The 16,206-nt window shown below is 38.3% G+C and overlaps 1 protein-coding gene across 1 annotated transcript in view; it reads left to right on the top strand.

Moving 5' to 3' along the window:
* The window catches only part of LOC310964107 (phospholipid-transporting ATPase ABCA1), a gene marked incomplete at both ends in the record, with an annotated part of 149,223 nt that overhangs the window by 36,616 nt on the left and 96,401 nt on the right, over positions 1 to 16,206 (top strand). Inside the window, 2 exons of the mRNA XM_083937104.1 lie at positions 9,227 to 9,449; positions 12,913 to 13,134. Coding sequence (XP_083793230.1) covers positions 9,227 to 9,449; positions 12,913 to 13,134 — 445 coding nt within the window. The remainder of the gene's footprint in view (positions 1 to 9,226; positions 9,450 to 12,912; positions 13,135 to 16,206) is intronic.

The raw sequence follows: 16,206 nt of genomic DNA, 5'->3' as shown, positions 1-16,206 counted from the left end.
ATAACCGTCTAAGTGGGTGCACTTGGTTTGGCATGCCAGGCAATAGGTGATGGTGTCAGAAGAACTAATTGGAGGGACGTTGATCTAAATATTGGACCTAGTGGAGATGTTCATCCGAGAGGGATTTTGACAATTTAACTTCAACCCAAAATCATCCCCTCTATTCATTAGCGAGTAGACATGAGGCAGTTCGAAGAAGACTTACATCCCCACTGTTGCCTTTTTGTGCATCATCTTACCATACCTGATTATTCCAATAAAAAGCACTGATTTCTTTGCTTTGTCATTGATGTGATAATGACCTGAAATAGACCGTCATGGTACATCTTATTTTATACTGCCTGTCCCATTGTCTCAGTTTCATCTGCCTAACACAAAGGATTAATAATTACAGAAAATAAATTGGAGCCATAAAACACAGCAATACCCTCAGTCCCTCCACCATTTACACTTTCAACTGTCTAGCCATTTGGGGCATTTATATAAATTATTAACACTTGAAAACTGCTATTTCATTCATAAATAATTGAGAGGGAAATCACAGGAAGGAAAGATGCGCCACAACACAGAGAGGCATGATGGGGACAAACCTTGGTGGTAATTATTTTCATCTCAAATTGTGTGGGGTTGCCAGCCAAAGGGAAGGAAAGAATATTGTGCAGCAACGTGTTTGCAGTCTGCTGGAGCTATTTTCTCAGTTCAGAAAAAGGTCTCATCTGATCTCAGCATTAAGTTTCTTACCAGTGTGCCTTTCAGAATTAAAAAATGGTCTCCACCTGGGAAATATAAGATGAATAATATACACGTATGTAGAATCAGTGGAAAGAAATTACCTTTTAAGCCACATAAAAAGTATATGTGGTTGCACTAGCAGTAATCAATTTAGTTTATTAATTTTGGAAATTTGGGGTAAATTGCAGTTATTTAATGAATTGATTTATATTGACAATTTATACAACAGAAAATAATTTGAGGGAGATGTTCCGACAATTTTTTTCCCCTTCCCGATACCTGAACTTCGATATCGGCACATACCGAGTAACAACATGTTACCAGTGCATACAACAGCCCAAAGCCCCAAGTGCAATTCGGACCGGAAGGTTCATGGGCACGATGCAAGTCGCAGCTGGAACGCAGCACAGATCGTAGTTTGAAAAAGCAAGCGTAGGTATTCGAATTAGTAGATATTCCATTTGTTCACCTAATGCATGCATTTCTCAATTTTGCATAACAGCCCCAGCTTGTGGCGGATTGATGTCAGATTTTGCACAGACCCTCAGTGCGGCTTGGGAAATAACTTTTCCAAGTTGTGCGATAATCAGAGAAACTACTTTAAAGTAGTGCACCACTTCCTGTTTTGACCACAATGTACCAAGTCTTTCCTCTATAATTTTGTATTGTTTGGATTATGAAAATTCTTTTGATAAATTCTGATCATATGGTTTTAAAGATTATTTGTGCAAAATTTCATGCTGATGGGACTCTTGTCCTAGGACGAGTTTGCAAAAGTAGGTTTGAATATTTTTGTGTAACAGCGCCAACTAATTGAGGTCCGATTGACCTCAAATTTTGCACAGAGCCTGAAGTTTCCATGGAGAACCACCAATCTGAGTTTGATGTTAATAGGACTAATTATTGAAGATATACAATGCTTCCTGTTATGAGTACAACATAGAGGAAGTTGTTTCTTCATAACAGACCCATGTTTTGGACTATTACAATTATTTTGATAACTTTTCATCAAGATGATTAAAGGATAATTCCTGCAAAGCTTCATGGTGATCAGGCTCTTAACCTAGGAGGAGTTTGAAAAAATAGGTTTTCTTTTTTTTTTGGAATTGTCTGCAAAAACACTAGGCCGTCGTCTAAATCCCAAGATTCAGGTCCTTTCAGAAAACATGTGGATGTAAGAAATCTACAGTGTATTTGCAATATACAATGTGGAAGTTAAAGGCCAAAAAGCCTTTTCGTTGATTATAGCGCCACCTTGTGGTGGACATAGGGTTAGGGTTTGGGACATTTCTGGTGTGTTCTGTGGGGGCACCAGTCTATACTGTACATCCACTGAAAGTTTTGTATCCATAACTTGTACAGTTAATGCTCCAGTATGAGTGATATTCATAACAGCACCACCTCCTGGATGATTGATGTCATATTTTTCTCAAAGCCTCACACGAGCATCAGAAACTATTGTTCTAAGTTTCTTGTTAATCCGACTTATAATTGCTAAGATATTATGAGTTCTGCATAACAGCGCCACCTAGTAGTTGGTTGGTGTGAAATTTGTAGAAGGCCCCAGTAAGACATAGGAAACAAGATTGCCGTGTTTTGTCTTGATCCGACACAATTTGAGGAAAATACGCAGCACTTCCTTTTTTCCTTTTATTTAAAAAAGGTGAATGCGAAAAGGGGCGTGGCCTATATCCCTAGATGCTTGTAGGTTCAGGGAACGACTGAAAGAATTTTGAGTATGCGAGTTACGATGTGGGAGTTACAGGCAAAAACGCGTTTAACTTGATTATAGCTCCACCTGCTGGTCAACATGTGTCATTTTTGGTGTCTTCTGTACGTGCAGGGGTCTGAACTAAAGTATAAAGTTTTACCTCCATAACTTGTACGGTGTAGGCTGCAGTATGAGTTTTACCTATGGAAGAAAAAAAAAAAATCCTTGTGAAAACAATAGGGTACTGGTACTAGGCTGCTGCTTGCATCCCATGGCCCTAGCCCCCTTGGTCTTGGACCCCTAATTATGCCAAGTGCAACCGCGACTGAAATTTAGAACACTGGATTAACCACTCAAACCATAAGCCTTGCATACTGTACACATCACCTTTTTACTGATGAGATTTTTCAGGGTAATATATTGCCAAATAACGTTAGCTCTGACTATTGTAAGACTCTTTGCTGGCAGACTAAACTGGAAGTCAATTCTTCTTTGCCGCTGTAAAAACAGTAGTGTCTGTGGCTGAAGAAGAATTGATTAATTTGAAGACCCGTTTTATCCAGGGGAAACTACTTACAAGTAGATTATGTTCTGGGCTAAATTCTTTGGTATCTGATCGGTACATAGACTTGCGTACTTGCCAATACCTCATTCAGCATTTAAAGCAATATCAAATGCTTTTCTAATACTGATACTAGTACTAGTACAACTCTTACTACACAATTAGTTTGTGTTTAAATACTCTAGTAGTGTGACCTTCTATTCTAACATTTTCCATTTCTTGCAATCTTACAAACAATATTTCTACTTTACTGATAAACTTTAACCAAGCAAGGTAGTATTATCTGCAATGACCTTAACACTGATCAACACTCCTAACATCAGACCTGCCTTTGAAATAATATCCTTTCTGTGTTCCTCATTTCCTCCTCACTGACTGAAGTCCCCCCAATGAACTACCAGCAATCTGGGCCACTTCAACCACAGCTGACCTTGTTGGCATTTCAAAATTGAGATAACCAAACTGTATTAGCTTCCACTGTCTTCATATTCACATTGTGCACAGGCTTGAGATGGTGTGTGGGATAAAGCCTGACCCTTGCAGCCCCTGATATCACATAAACTGTACCTTTATCACCAGCCTCTGCACCACTGCACAATGCTGAATCAGAGGCATCTCTTGTTTGGATCCTGAGACTGTGCTCCCCATCAGTAGGTCTTTCACATTCACATGTGCTTGTTGTGAGATCTATGGCTGTTTTCAGCAATAAAGGGCGACAGTGAGTGTGGGGGCTATTCAATTTGAGGATATGAGACGAAAATGCTTTTTTCCATTTTAAGAAATGAATTAACCTAATATCTGCATTAGTACTGAGAGTGGGTGAAACATTGTAGAGACATCTGAAGCTCATAACAAGCTGAATCAGTTGCGGAACAAACATGTAAAATATAGGCTATATATTGATTTTACCAATTTGGATACCAGGATGCCCATATATTGTATCTATATGTTCTAAATGGATTCTAAATTGTTTTAATGCAAAGCCTGCATGTGTAGCCAACATGTTAAATAATACTGAAGCAGAGTGATCAATGAGAACTCTGCATTAATGAGTTTGTTTATGTATTTGTTTGATCCTGTGTGACAATTTTCAGGACCTGGCATTTAAAACCATCAGATAGAGGCCATATGGCAGAGACTGCAGTTCTGATGCTTTTACAATTCAATATAAAACAGCGTTTTTCCCTTTTTTAGCGGAATGACATTTCAGAATTATTAAGGTGAAGATACTCAAAGACATTCCGTGGTTGTTTTCCGACTGCTGGATTAACATTTTTAAGCTTGAGCTGATATTGTGCTTACTGAAAAACAAATGCAAATGTAGGAACTTTTTTTGACTAAAACTCAAAAGCCGTTTTTGTAAAATGTTGGAGAAAAAGTAATTCCTGTAAAACTTTGCCTGCTAAAGATAACAAGATAACACAAAACAAAACTTGTTTGCTTGCTTCCATCCCTCACAGGTCTTGACCCTACTGACCAAATAATGCTTTAAATCTCTTAAAATCCAGTGATTTATATTTCTAGAATAATTCACAAAGTATTTAGCAAGGACTAATGAAAGCATTCCTCACTATCAGTGGTTAACAGTTATAATAATTTTTCTCCTAAATGTATGGCTGTGATATGGATTTTAAAATTGTATAATAATCTTTATACTGGACTCCTCGGAACATAATAGAATTATTAGATTGGATCTGGCTGTTTACAAAAAACAAAACATGAAATTTTGGTTCCTAAGTACTGCAGGTACAAAATAATCATTTGTACCAGCAATCCACGTTTAATAATAAAGTCTGTTCCCTCCAACAAATTGCTAATTTTCAGACATCCAAGGAACTCAGTGGTATATGGGAAGCTTTTTTTCAGCCTACAACACCAACCTCTGGGGAGGCTGTGCTCTACTATCTCTCGATTACTAAGAAATCAGTCTTCTAGCCTCCCTAAATTTAGGTCAGGCTGCCAATGTAAGTGGAGCCCCGTAACACAGACCTGCTTGGAGTTCTATTACTTAAGCACCCTTGATCGATCCACAAATGTATAATTCAAGAGCATCTGATGGCAAGGTTGTCAGTGTCAGACACGGTGTGCATGACTGATCTCTCCCCCTCCAGTGCTAGACGTCACAGAAGGAGTTAACTCACACAGGCTGTCAACTGTTACAGAGATGTTAGGGTAGAATAGGGAGCAGATAATACCAGAATTAGTATTCAACTTGATGTCTTTGCAACTTGAGGCTGCTTACCTCTCTAGAAAAGATGCCAATATATGTAGCTTTATTTGTTAAACTGTATCGTCTTCAAGCTCTTCAAGTTTAGATTTCCAGACTCGAGGAGGCAATTTTAGTCTTGCAATCTTGTAACACATTTTGGGTTGAGTTGCTCTGGGTCATGAACTTTTTAGAAAGTGTGTGTCATCCAATCTTTTCTTGCTGCTTATCGAGGCCTTGTCTGAAAGTGAGCCATCCCACAAGGGCAGGGGAAGTGTCCTCGAAGTCTGTCTATCTCCTCCAAGTTCTCATATAACTGAAGTTCCTCTAAGGTCTCAGTAGATCTATGTTCATTGTGTTTGCAAGACCGTATACTTCTTTTGATAATCAGTTGTTTTATTGACCAAACTCTCCAGACTGGAACTTAAAATTAATATACTGTGCCTGGTCTTTGTTAAATTGCTACTATTCAAGTTATCCAGTTAAATGAAAGCTGTCACAGTGAAATAATAGAAAGACTAGTTTGAATGGAAATGTGTTTGAAAATAAGTTAAAAATGTAATAAAAAAGTACATATTCAAACTCACCTTTTGAAAAAAAAAGCACTTATGCTGAGCTAACTAGCAATTAAAGAAAGGCGATGTTTGAGTGAACTGTTCTCACTTGGCAAGGATTTAATAAGGCCATTCATTTCGGGAAAATGTGCTGGACGTGTACTTTGATCAGTTGTGAATGTTAAATAGCTTGAAAGAAAAGTGACATTCTGACATTTACTGTGTATTCACTTTGTGCTTCATTTGTACAGTGCTGAATAGAGCTTTGCTTGCAGTATATCCCTAGTATTTATAGAATGCAAGCATAAGCGATATATGCAATCTATACTTTGTCAAAATCCATTTGATAACTCTCCTTCACTGTCTAATAAAGCAAAGAAAGCACTTTGTTTTATTGACAGCAGAGAAGATATTGACATGGCATTTTGGTGGCATTATGAAGCCAGTTTAATACTGCCTTACTGTGTTGTAACAGCATCAAATCGTACATCATCTCTGGCATGAGATGCAGTACTTAATGGCCTGATTGAGCTGATGCACCAAGTTTATGAAGGTTAGCGCACTGTGAAGATAAAAATTCCTCAGTGGCATTGAGTCCATGAATAAAACTTGGATTGCTTTGATTGTCCCTAATGCTTTTAAAATGTCCCTATATACAGAATGGTTTCCATTTACTTTTACTAAACCAGAGGGAATAAAGGATAAGATTAAAAAGGCAACCTTTAAAATAGAGTATGTATGTAAATTATCTTTATTATCAAGTAATCTAAATTTAACTATAAAGCAAGGAAACTATGTGTGTATGTAATTAGGATATCTCAAGAACCGTTCTTCCAATCTACTTCACAGTTGGTAGATATAATGCTGAGGACCCAAGGGAGTGCAGTGTAGGGTTTAAATATACGGTATATTAGCTATATTAGAAATATTCACCCAGGTGTATGTATTGTAGCGTCTAATGAAGCACAATCTATACATAGACAGTTATCACTTAGATATCCCGCTGTCAAACTTATTAACAGTTTCTTTATTGATTGATCAGCTCACAGTATGTCTCAGTGTGCATGTCACTACAGCCTGATTCTCCTTACTCACAACAATGGAAGGCGGGCGGGGAGGGGATCAATTAATCAATACATAAACATGGTGGATGGAGCCGACAGGAATACTACGTATTTTGGTTCAGTAAATGTCTGCCGTCAGTCAGCCTTGTGAAGGCAGGTTAGCAGCCGCTGTCCAGTTAGCTACATACAGACGGCTGTATGGAGAAAGATGGAGTTTTCATTAGAATGACACAACACTTGTGTCTCACTTCCATTAGGAACTAATAAGCAAAATAAACTCACAAACTGTAATGATGCATTCCTACACTTATTTTCCCTATTAAACAGAAAAATACAACCGTACACCATCTGAAATCAAGTTTATCTCTTGTTTGTTGTAAAACTCACCAAATCCATCCATTTGGTTGAAATATACCCTAAGTAGCCTAAAATGTTTGCACATTACTGTATGCAAACATTTTAGGCTACTTAGGTGAGGTTGTGTATGATTCATGTCACAGGTCATACCCCATGGCAAGACTGAGCACAGCAACAAAACACAAGTTATACTGCATCAACAAAGTCTCTCCAAACACAGATTTTAAAGCAGACTGGGGTTTCAAGATGTTCTGTTCAAGCTCTTTTGAAGAAGAACAAAGAAATGGGCAACACTGAGGATGAGACGCAGTGATCAGCCAAGGAAACTTGGTGCAGCAGATGAAAAATACATCAAGATTATTTCCCTTCAAAATTGAAAGATGTCCATCAGTGCCAACAGCTCAGAACTGGCAGAAACCAGTGGGACCCAGGTCCACCCATCTACTGTTCTGAGGAGTCTGGCCAGAAGTGGTCTTCATGGAAGAATTTCAACCAAAAAGCCAAACCTCCGACGTGGAAACAAGGCCAAGCAACTCAACTATACACAGATACATAGGAACTAGAGTACAGAAAAATGGCAGCAGGGTCTTTGGACTTTTTGCCGAGCGGCACAATAATGAGTGTCTGCAGGAAACAGTGAAGCATGGTGGAGGTTCCTTGCAAATTTTGGGCTGCATTCTTACAAATGTCCTCAATGCTGAAAAAATACCGGCAGATACTTATCCATCCTGCAATACCATCAGGGAGGCGTGTGATTGGCCCCAACTTTATACTGCAGCAGGACAACGACCCCAAAACATGCAGCCAATGTCATTAAGAACTATATCCAGCGTAAATAAGAACAAGTAGTCCTGGAAGTGATGGTATCCACAGAAGATCTGTGGTTAGTTCCCCAAGATGTTTGGAACAACCTTCAAGCTTAGTTCCTTTTAAAAACTGTGTGCCAAGTGTACCAAGAAGAATGTATGCCCTTTTGAAGACAAAGGCTGGTCGCACCGAATATTGATGTGATTAAGATTTCTCTTCTGTTCAGTCACTGCATGTTGTTAATTGTTGAAAATAAACTATTAACACTTACAATTTTTAAAGCATTCTTAGTTTATAGCATTGTTTTACACCTGCCTAAAACACAGTACTGTATAAATCGGCCAAAAAAAGTCGCCCTAAAAACAACAACCGGCAATCTGCCTTGGCATCATCGATAGGTGATAGGGGTATTCATCCAATCCCCCAACAAGTGCTGTGTCTTTGTGCTGTATGTAATTTGGGCTGTTTTTTCGCCTAACAATGAAATACATTTATGGCCTGTTACTTTTTAAAGCGTCAGTCACAAATTTCAAATCTAGCCATATACATGTCCATTTGTGTCTGGATGCGTGGATGTATGTCTGTCCTTGGCCAATCTTTGCAATGTTTCCCTGTGGATGGAAGGGAGTGGAGTGTTAAGTGTGTAGTTGATCGGATGAGCTGTTCTCAAATGGTGCAAGCAGCACTTCTGGTTCTGGGGCCCAGCATCGGGCAGCTCAGAACGTCTATGCATTCCAAACACATGCATTATTTTCTGTTGATAGACTAATTGATTCATAATTTGGGCTCTGGATATCACCAACCAAGAGAAAAGAGGAGTGCATATACATAAAACTCTTCAAGAGGTTTTGGACCTAACTAAAATAATACAGGGAGTTGTAGAATCCACACACATTTTTTTTTGCTCCCAAAATGTTTTTATTCACTGGCAGGCAGTGCAACATGTGTATTAGTCACAGATCATGACGCATATTTGCTGAGTACCCAACATCTCTCTCTCCATCTCAATCTCTCTATATGTCTCTCTACATACACACACACACACACACACACACACACACACACACACACACACACACACACACACACACACACACACACACACACACACACACACACACACACACACACACACACACACACACACACACACGGAGTAGGCAGCAGATTAAAACCACACAGGCACTCATCTGGCAGTGTTAACTCCTTTTTGAATGCTTTCTTTATAACCAGCTTCATCCAGAGTATTGGAGGCATCCTCCCCATGTTTCTGGTCTTGGCCTTCATGTACACTGTGTGCATGACCATCAAAGGCCTCGTGCTGGAGAAGGAACTCAGGCTCAAGGAAGTGCTGCGTGCCGTTGGCATTCAAAATGGTGCCCTTTGGTCTGCAAGGTTCACAGAGAACATTGTTCTGCTTACAGTTCCCTGTATGCTCATAAGTGTCATGGTTAAGGTCAGTAAAAAAGAGTCCCTCAGTGAAAGGTATCAAAACACAGAGCATACATTATGAATACAACAAATTTATGTAATAACATTTTGACCCCAAAAAGGAATATGTTTTACTTTCGCTTCAAAAGTTGTTTGAAAAGTCTCCTTTTTCAATTAATCCTTTTGTTGGAGATAATTGCATCATCCTATTTTTGTATTTAATTATTTTCATTTAAGTAATAGCTCTAGGCTAAATTTCAGCTAAAAACAAAAGGATAAACATGACAAATACTGCAGTACAGCTTATCAAGTGCAGCAGGTCCAAGAAAAATAATCATCCAGCCAAATAATGTGATGCTCTCACAGGCCTTTCAGGGCAGAAAATTGTTTATGCTTTGTGTTCTGGTACTTTTTCTGTTATTAATGATAACCAATTAATGAACAAAGAATCAAATCATTATCTGTCATTCTTTATATCGGCCTCCTCGGTCTAGTTAATTGAGCATGCAACCAAAACTGCAATTTAGTCAAATAAAATCATGACAATAGCATTGACCTTTTATTTCCTTTAATTGCATCACCTCTTCTTCTGTGTCTTACACATAAAGCAGGCATCTTTTCTGTAATTTGAGAAGTGAATGATTTGTACTGTATATTATGATTGCAATGAAAATATATTATCTTTGGCCACTGGGACACTGTACACTATGTTACATTATGTCAACTTGAATTTGCAGGGTATAACTAAGTGTAAGGAACCCCGGTACACCAAATACTTCAAGTTGAGAGAGGGGGGAAAAAATTGAAACAAAATGCAAAATGGAGTTGTTCTCAGAAAAAGGGCAGAAGAAAATGTATTGTATGTATTTTATTTAGCTCATTTCTACCTACTGGAAATACCTTATCAGTTGTGAATGTGTTTTAAGTTGGTTATATATTAATCTCACTGTTGAAGTAATGATTTGGTGGAATGATCCTACTTAAGGATGGATGAGAAAAGCAACAACCTCTGGGGACTAAACGTTTTGCTTGACTTGAGGGATGCACAAAGCCCAGTTAACCTTTGTGCCTTAGTTGACATATGATTAAGCAGAATTATTATAAATCTCCTTCAAATATAACACATCCTCCAAGACTCTTTGTTTTGTAAACCTTGATAATGAAATAAAAAGGATGGTTATTTAAGATCGGCATAATCAATTTTTGCAATTTAATTGGGAAATGTGGCTGGTAAATAAAAACTGATATGTGAACAGCTGGGTGGAATGTAATTCCCCATCAGCCTAATGTGTTTGCAAGCTATCAACAATTTGTAAACATTAATAACAATAAATTGAGTTAGTTGAGTGCCTTGTAGGAGCAACCGCAAACACGATGTGTATTCAGATCACAGGCCCATTCTAAATGATAATTTCACAGCCATTTTCAGCACATTAATAATAATAGCAAATCAAATGGTAATTATCATAAGGCTGTATCTGGATTAGGTGTGACAATAACCAGTTTTGTCATCTGCACCTGAGTCCTGTGTCACTTTGCACTTGTTTTCTCTTCCATTATACGGGAGGTAATGCATTTATTATTTGCCATCCAGATGTATTTGCACTGTTCCTACATTTGGCTCCAGTCTCAAACCAGCTAAATTAACATGTTTGGTTTTATGAAAACTAACAATGATCAGTGATGATCAACACACAGTTCCTCTCCCAAACAGTATGTTCTTGTTTTGACAATGTGAGACCACCTTCCAAATGATGAACTTCTCATGGTTACACTCAGTCTTTAGAATTTGATTAATTTGTTGTGCACAACACAGATCGCTGAGAAATGAATGCATATGACATTATCAGAGACCACCTTCACAGTTGGAAGACAGCTATTGACATGTCATAAACCACTCATGCACACAGAACTGAAATAAATTAGACATTATTGATCCATCTATGAGAGATTGGTGGAACGTTACATTTACATTTGTACTAAAGTAAAAAAAATTCAAAAATGTCCATATTAGGCAGATTCAACATTTCTCTTACAGCCATAGTTACTAGTTGCTGGTATGATACATTGTTATATAATTAACTACTTACACTATATGCTTAAGGTCACGTTTACACTTGTGTTGCTGTGGAGATGCAAATCTGACTGAGGTGCAGACAGCTGAATTGAATAATATGAGAGTGTATCTGTTGTGTGAGACGTGAGTGAAAAGTTTTCTTTAGTCGATTCGTCATTTTATTATGCTTTTTCACGCTGAATAATGTTTTTTCAAGAAACTTACAAGGAAATCTCTGGTAAATCCAAGATTTAAAGTGGTAAAGTAATTATTTGTGGGGAAACTCACATCTGTTGATTGCATCAACAACTTGATTAGTCAAATAAAACAGTGTTAGTGGAGTAGGGTGGCCATAGATAACAGACATGCTGAGTAATTTCTATATAGATATAAATGTTTGCAACCTGATGTTATTATCCTAATAAGGTGTCCAGATACAGATGACTTGCTCTTACTAAATGTAAATGGGGACGCTGTCTTATGTGGTCTGGGATCGTCCACCCTTCAGGTTCCTCCGGTCTTTGGCAAGCTCCCTCCCCTTATACCTGACTTTAGCCTGGATCTACTCAGTGGCCATGATCGTTAAGGGCATCGTTGCGGAGAAAGAGGCAAGGCTTAAGGAGACAGTGAGGATCATGGGCCTGAGAAGTGCCATCTATTGGCTAAGCTGGGCAGTGTCCAGTGTGCTTCCGCTGGCCATCAGCGCTGTCCTCCTTACACTTATACTGAAGGTGATTTAAATATGATTTAACAAGGAGGACCCAACACTACTTTTAGAGAGCTTTAGCTATAATGTCTCAAGTAGTAATGATACTTTTGTTTAAAATAATGAAGATGTTAATCTGATGGGAAATCTAGGCTCTAAACTGAGATAATTGTACAAGACGCTAGCACAGTTGTACTTGAGAGTTCATTTAGTCTGTGGAAATTTAGAAGCATTTCTGTAATGAGCATTCATACAACTCCATGTTACAGTGACATCTATAAGGTTTTTAATCATAATTGCATCCATTACAATAGCACCATTATGCTAAAAAATTCAAGTGCCTCTTTGAATAACTGTAGGCTTGGGGAAGAAATCATGGTGTAATGTGGGAGAATGGATAGATTCACGAGTAGCTCACTAAAATTAGAGAGGGGTCCTCCTTCAAACTGGCAGAATAAAAGAGTGACATATTTAATGATTTTCAGATTATGCGATAGGATATCAGTCAACTGGAAAAATGTTCAGGTGTATCAGAAATATTGATTGACCAGATAATTTCATCTTTTCAAAACTCTTTTACTCTGCCTACTGTGTGGTAAAAATCCTTGATCCCAATCATATTTTTTTAATTTGTTTATTTTCTTGATAATAATATGCAAGATAACCTCCTCTACCATAAAAAGTCAAATTCACATTTCTGTCTCTCATTTGTTCCTTCTGACACAGTATGGCAAAGTGCTACAATACAGCGACCCCTCAGTAATCTTTGTCTTCCTGCTGGTGTTTTGCCTGGCCACCATCACTCAGTGCTTCTTCATTAGCGTCTTCTTCTCTAAGGCCAACTTAGCAGCGGCGTGCGGAGGCCTCATCTACTTTGTCCTCTACCTGCCGCACATTCTTTGCTACGCCTGGAGGGATGTCATGGGTTTTCAGGTCAAGGTTGTTGTGGTAAGTCCATCTTTAGCTCTGACATGATTTTTAATATCTTTCACTGCTGTTATTATACATTAGGTCTGACTTTATTTTGACCAAAGTTATGTTTTTGTCACTATAATCACACTTAATTTTTTCATTATCCTTTTCCTTTTAAATCCAAACAGGCACAAGTCTGATTTGATTTGTGCTGGATGTTATGAAAGGACAAGAATTCATAGTCAGTGTCAATAATATTTGTAATAGATTTGCCTTTACCCTACCCACACAATTCTCCTGATGATAAGGTGTGAGGGATGAATGTAAGGGTCCTGTGAAGAATATACACAAAAGCATTTAGGAATTGTTTTAAATATTCATACTGTCACAATGCATTGGTTTCCATTTGTTCTAACATATTTTGGCACCAACCTGAAGAACTTTGATGTGACAGAAACATGAAACATTAACATAAATGAAGAGCCTAGACAGGCACAGTGAGGAAGTTGGGGATTTTCTCCTATCCTCTAAGGGATAAAGATAAATAGTACACCATTGCTCAACTTTCAGTGTAGCCTTTCTACCTGACCTTTATGGTGGTGCCGGTATCATTTGTCCTCAGGCTGTCCTTTCTGCAGACAAAGACAGAAAATCTTGAATCTTCATTGCTGTGTGTGCAAGTGTATCTTCCCTGAATTTCAATCAGGTCATGTTTTCTTATTTGTCAATTTCATTGTGGTATCAGGTATTGGCGGAGAAAGCAAACAGTGTCATGTTTCTTATTCATCCAATTGAAATAGTGGCAGTCAATAATAACTTACACTGACACCTGACTGAAGTCTCTTCTGCTTTCATCTTCGGACACTTTGTAAACCTTGCTTTTGCCAACAAGCAGTGAAAACATACTGGCTGAAATCACCCATCTTTGAGTGTGGCCATTCTTTTCCTTTCGAAAAACGTTTAAGACCATTTCCTTTTACAGATTGAATGCCAGTTAGGTAGACATTTCACATATAAAGCACTGCAAACTTTATTTAATCTCTACACAAAGTGCCATTGCTAGTTCCTCCCCCCGGCACTGAGATTTTTCTCCCCTGCTCCAGCTAGATGGATAGCCCTCTAGCCCTCTAATTAGCATGAGCAATGTTCCTCTGACCAAACCACTATCAAGTTCATCCTCACACTTAATCAGAGACGTGTGTGTGTCTGTGTGTCTCTGTGTATGTCTGTGTGTCTCTGTGTCTACATTGTTCCAAGGCATACAAGTTCTCCCTCACATTGTCCACTAAAATTAAGTCTTTAATCAGAACCAAATTTCAAAAGATCACGTAAATTTATATAAACCGTTTTGGATTGCAGCCGTGTGCTCAAGGAGAGTTAGAGGCAGTGTATAAGACAGCAAGGTGCCTACTGTAATTCAACTTTTTTCTCTTTCTTTACCCTCCAGTTTTTAATAAGATAGAAACAAGAGAGAATTAGAGTTATTTTATGTTCAGTAAAATCCAAAATATTTACTCAATAAATTTAATCTTGAATTGTTCGGTCTATAAAATGTCATCAAATTGTGAAAAATGCCCATACAATTTTGTTGATTCAATTTTGGGTCTTTAATTGGCTTGATTTTTTTTGACCAATAGGCCACAACCCCAAAATATGCAAGCTGCTAACTTTCACATTGGAAAAGCTAAAACAATTATATGCTTATCAAAATAATTGCCTTTTTTATATCAATAGACTAATTGGTTAATGGTATGATTATTGCAGCTCTCGCCTGCTCTTTGTTTCTCAAAATGTAATTCACTCTGAGAAACACTTTTCTTTTTACTTTGTATTCTGACAGTTTCATGTGAGACTAAGAACTGCCTATTAAAGCTTTTAAAGGAAACTTCTTAGGACAGAAACTCATTTGTCTCTGTTGTGATTGTGTCTGCCATTCCAGCGCTACTTGTCAAAAATGTCCTGTAAATGACTTCCTGGAAAGAGCTGGAAGGTTGATGAATCTTCCTCTTTGTCTGCAGCCAGCTCAATGGTGGCAGAATCTGCAGTGTTGACATGTGTTCAATAGAATAGGCTCCCGTCTCATGCCCTTTTCTTGAAAGCCAAATAAGTGGCTCCTGTGGCCATTCATATTGAGGTCAAGGATGGGTGCCTGCTAGCCCTGCTGTCACCCCTCATCTACTGACTCACTGTTGATTGCTTGTCAGTAGATGGGCAATGGAAGTTGCCAGCAGTGATAGCAGCAAGGCTAGAGGTATGGTGTTACTGCAGCGTTTTCTAGATTCTCTGCCTGGTAATGTAATATTGGGTAGACGCATCCACAATTGTTCATCTCTGAAGCTTCAACGAAATTCTGCTCCTGGCGAAGTGAAAATGCTGTGAGCAAATGAGGCGTGATAAAACAGCTGGCAGGCAACATGGCAATGCAGAGTGATAGGCCACAGCAGATGATGTCTCACGGGCAAAGCATCATTTGCAATTTCCTACTGTATGAAAGCTCCAACAAATCCTGGTTTTTAGAACACACACACACACACACACACACACACACACACACACACACACATGTTGGTCTCCATTTTTGTTCCCGTCTAAAATAAAGTCCTCAGAGATGTTCACAAAGGCAACACAGCAATTAAACCAGCTGATGCCTTTGTGGACTGAACATTTACTGTCTGCCACAACAGTTTATTGATCAGTTGAGTGTGATAATGGTAATATTAAGTCATCACCTGAATTATTTAATTCAATTTTATTTGAGACCATACTTAATTGCCTTTAAAAGTCATCTTGGGAAATACACTCCTTTCCTACTGAGAATAAGATTAGAAGACTGACACCATTCTTACCTTAGTGCGTTAAATATGTAGCTAGCCACCAACTAGTTAGCTAAGCTCAGCATAAAGACTGGAAACAAAGGGCAAAAGCCAGCACACATTATTTATCGTTTGTTAAATGCTTCCAAACCTGTGTAAAATGGACAATTGACTGTTGGTTATGTGACTATTTATTGGCCACAATGCTAGCTGTGGCTAATCAGCTGCTGGCTCCAAGTACTCTACGTATCTATCATCCATAAAGTAACTTGTTTCAGTCTTCTCATCTAACTCT

This window comes from Echiichthys vipera, assembly GCF_963691815.1.
Source record: "Echiichthys vipera genome assembly, chromosome: 22".
Classification (NCBI taxonomy): Eukaryota; Metazoa; Chordata; class Actinopteri; order Perciformes; family Trachinidae; genus Echiichthys; species Echiichthys vipera.
Note: the sequence above shows the minus strand (reverse complement) of the source record. Positions and strands in the feature narration are given on the sequence as shown.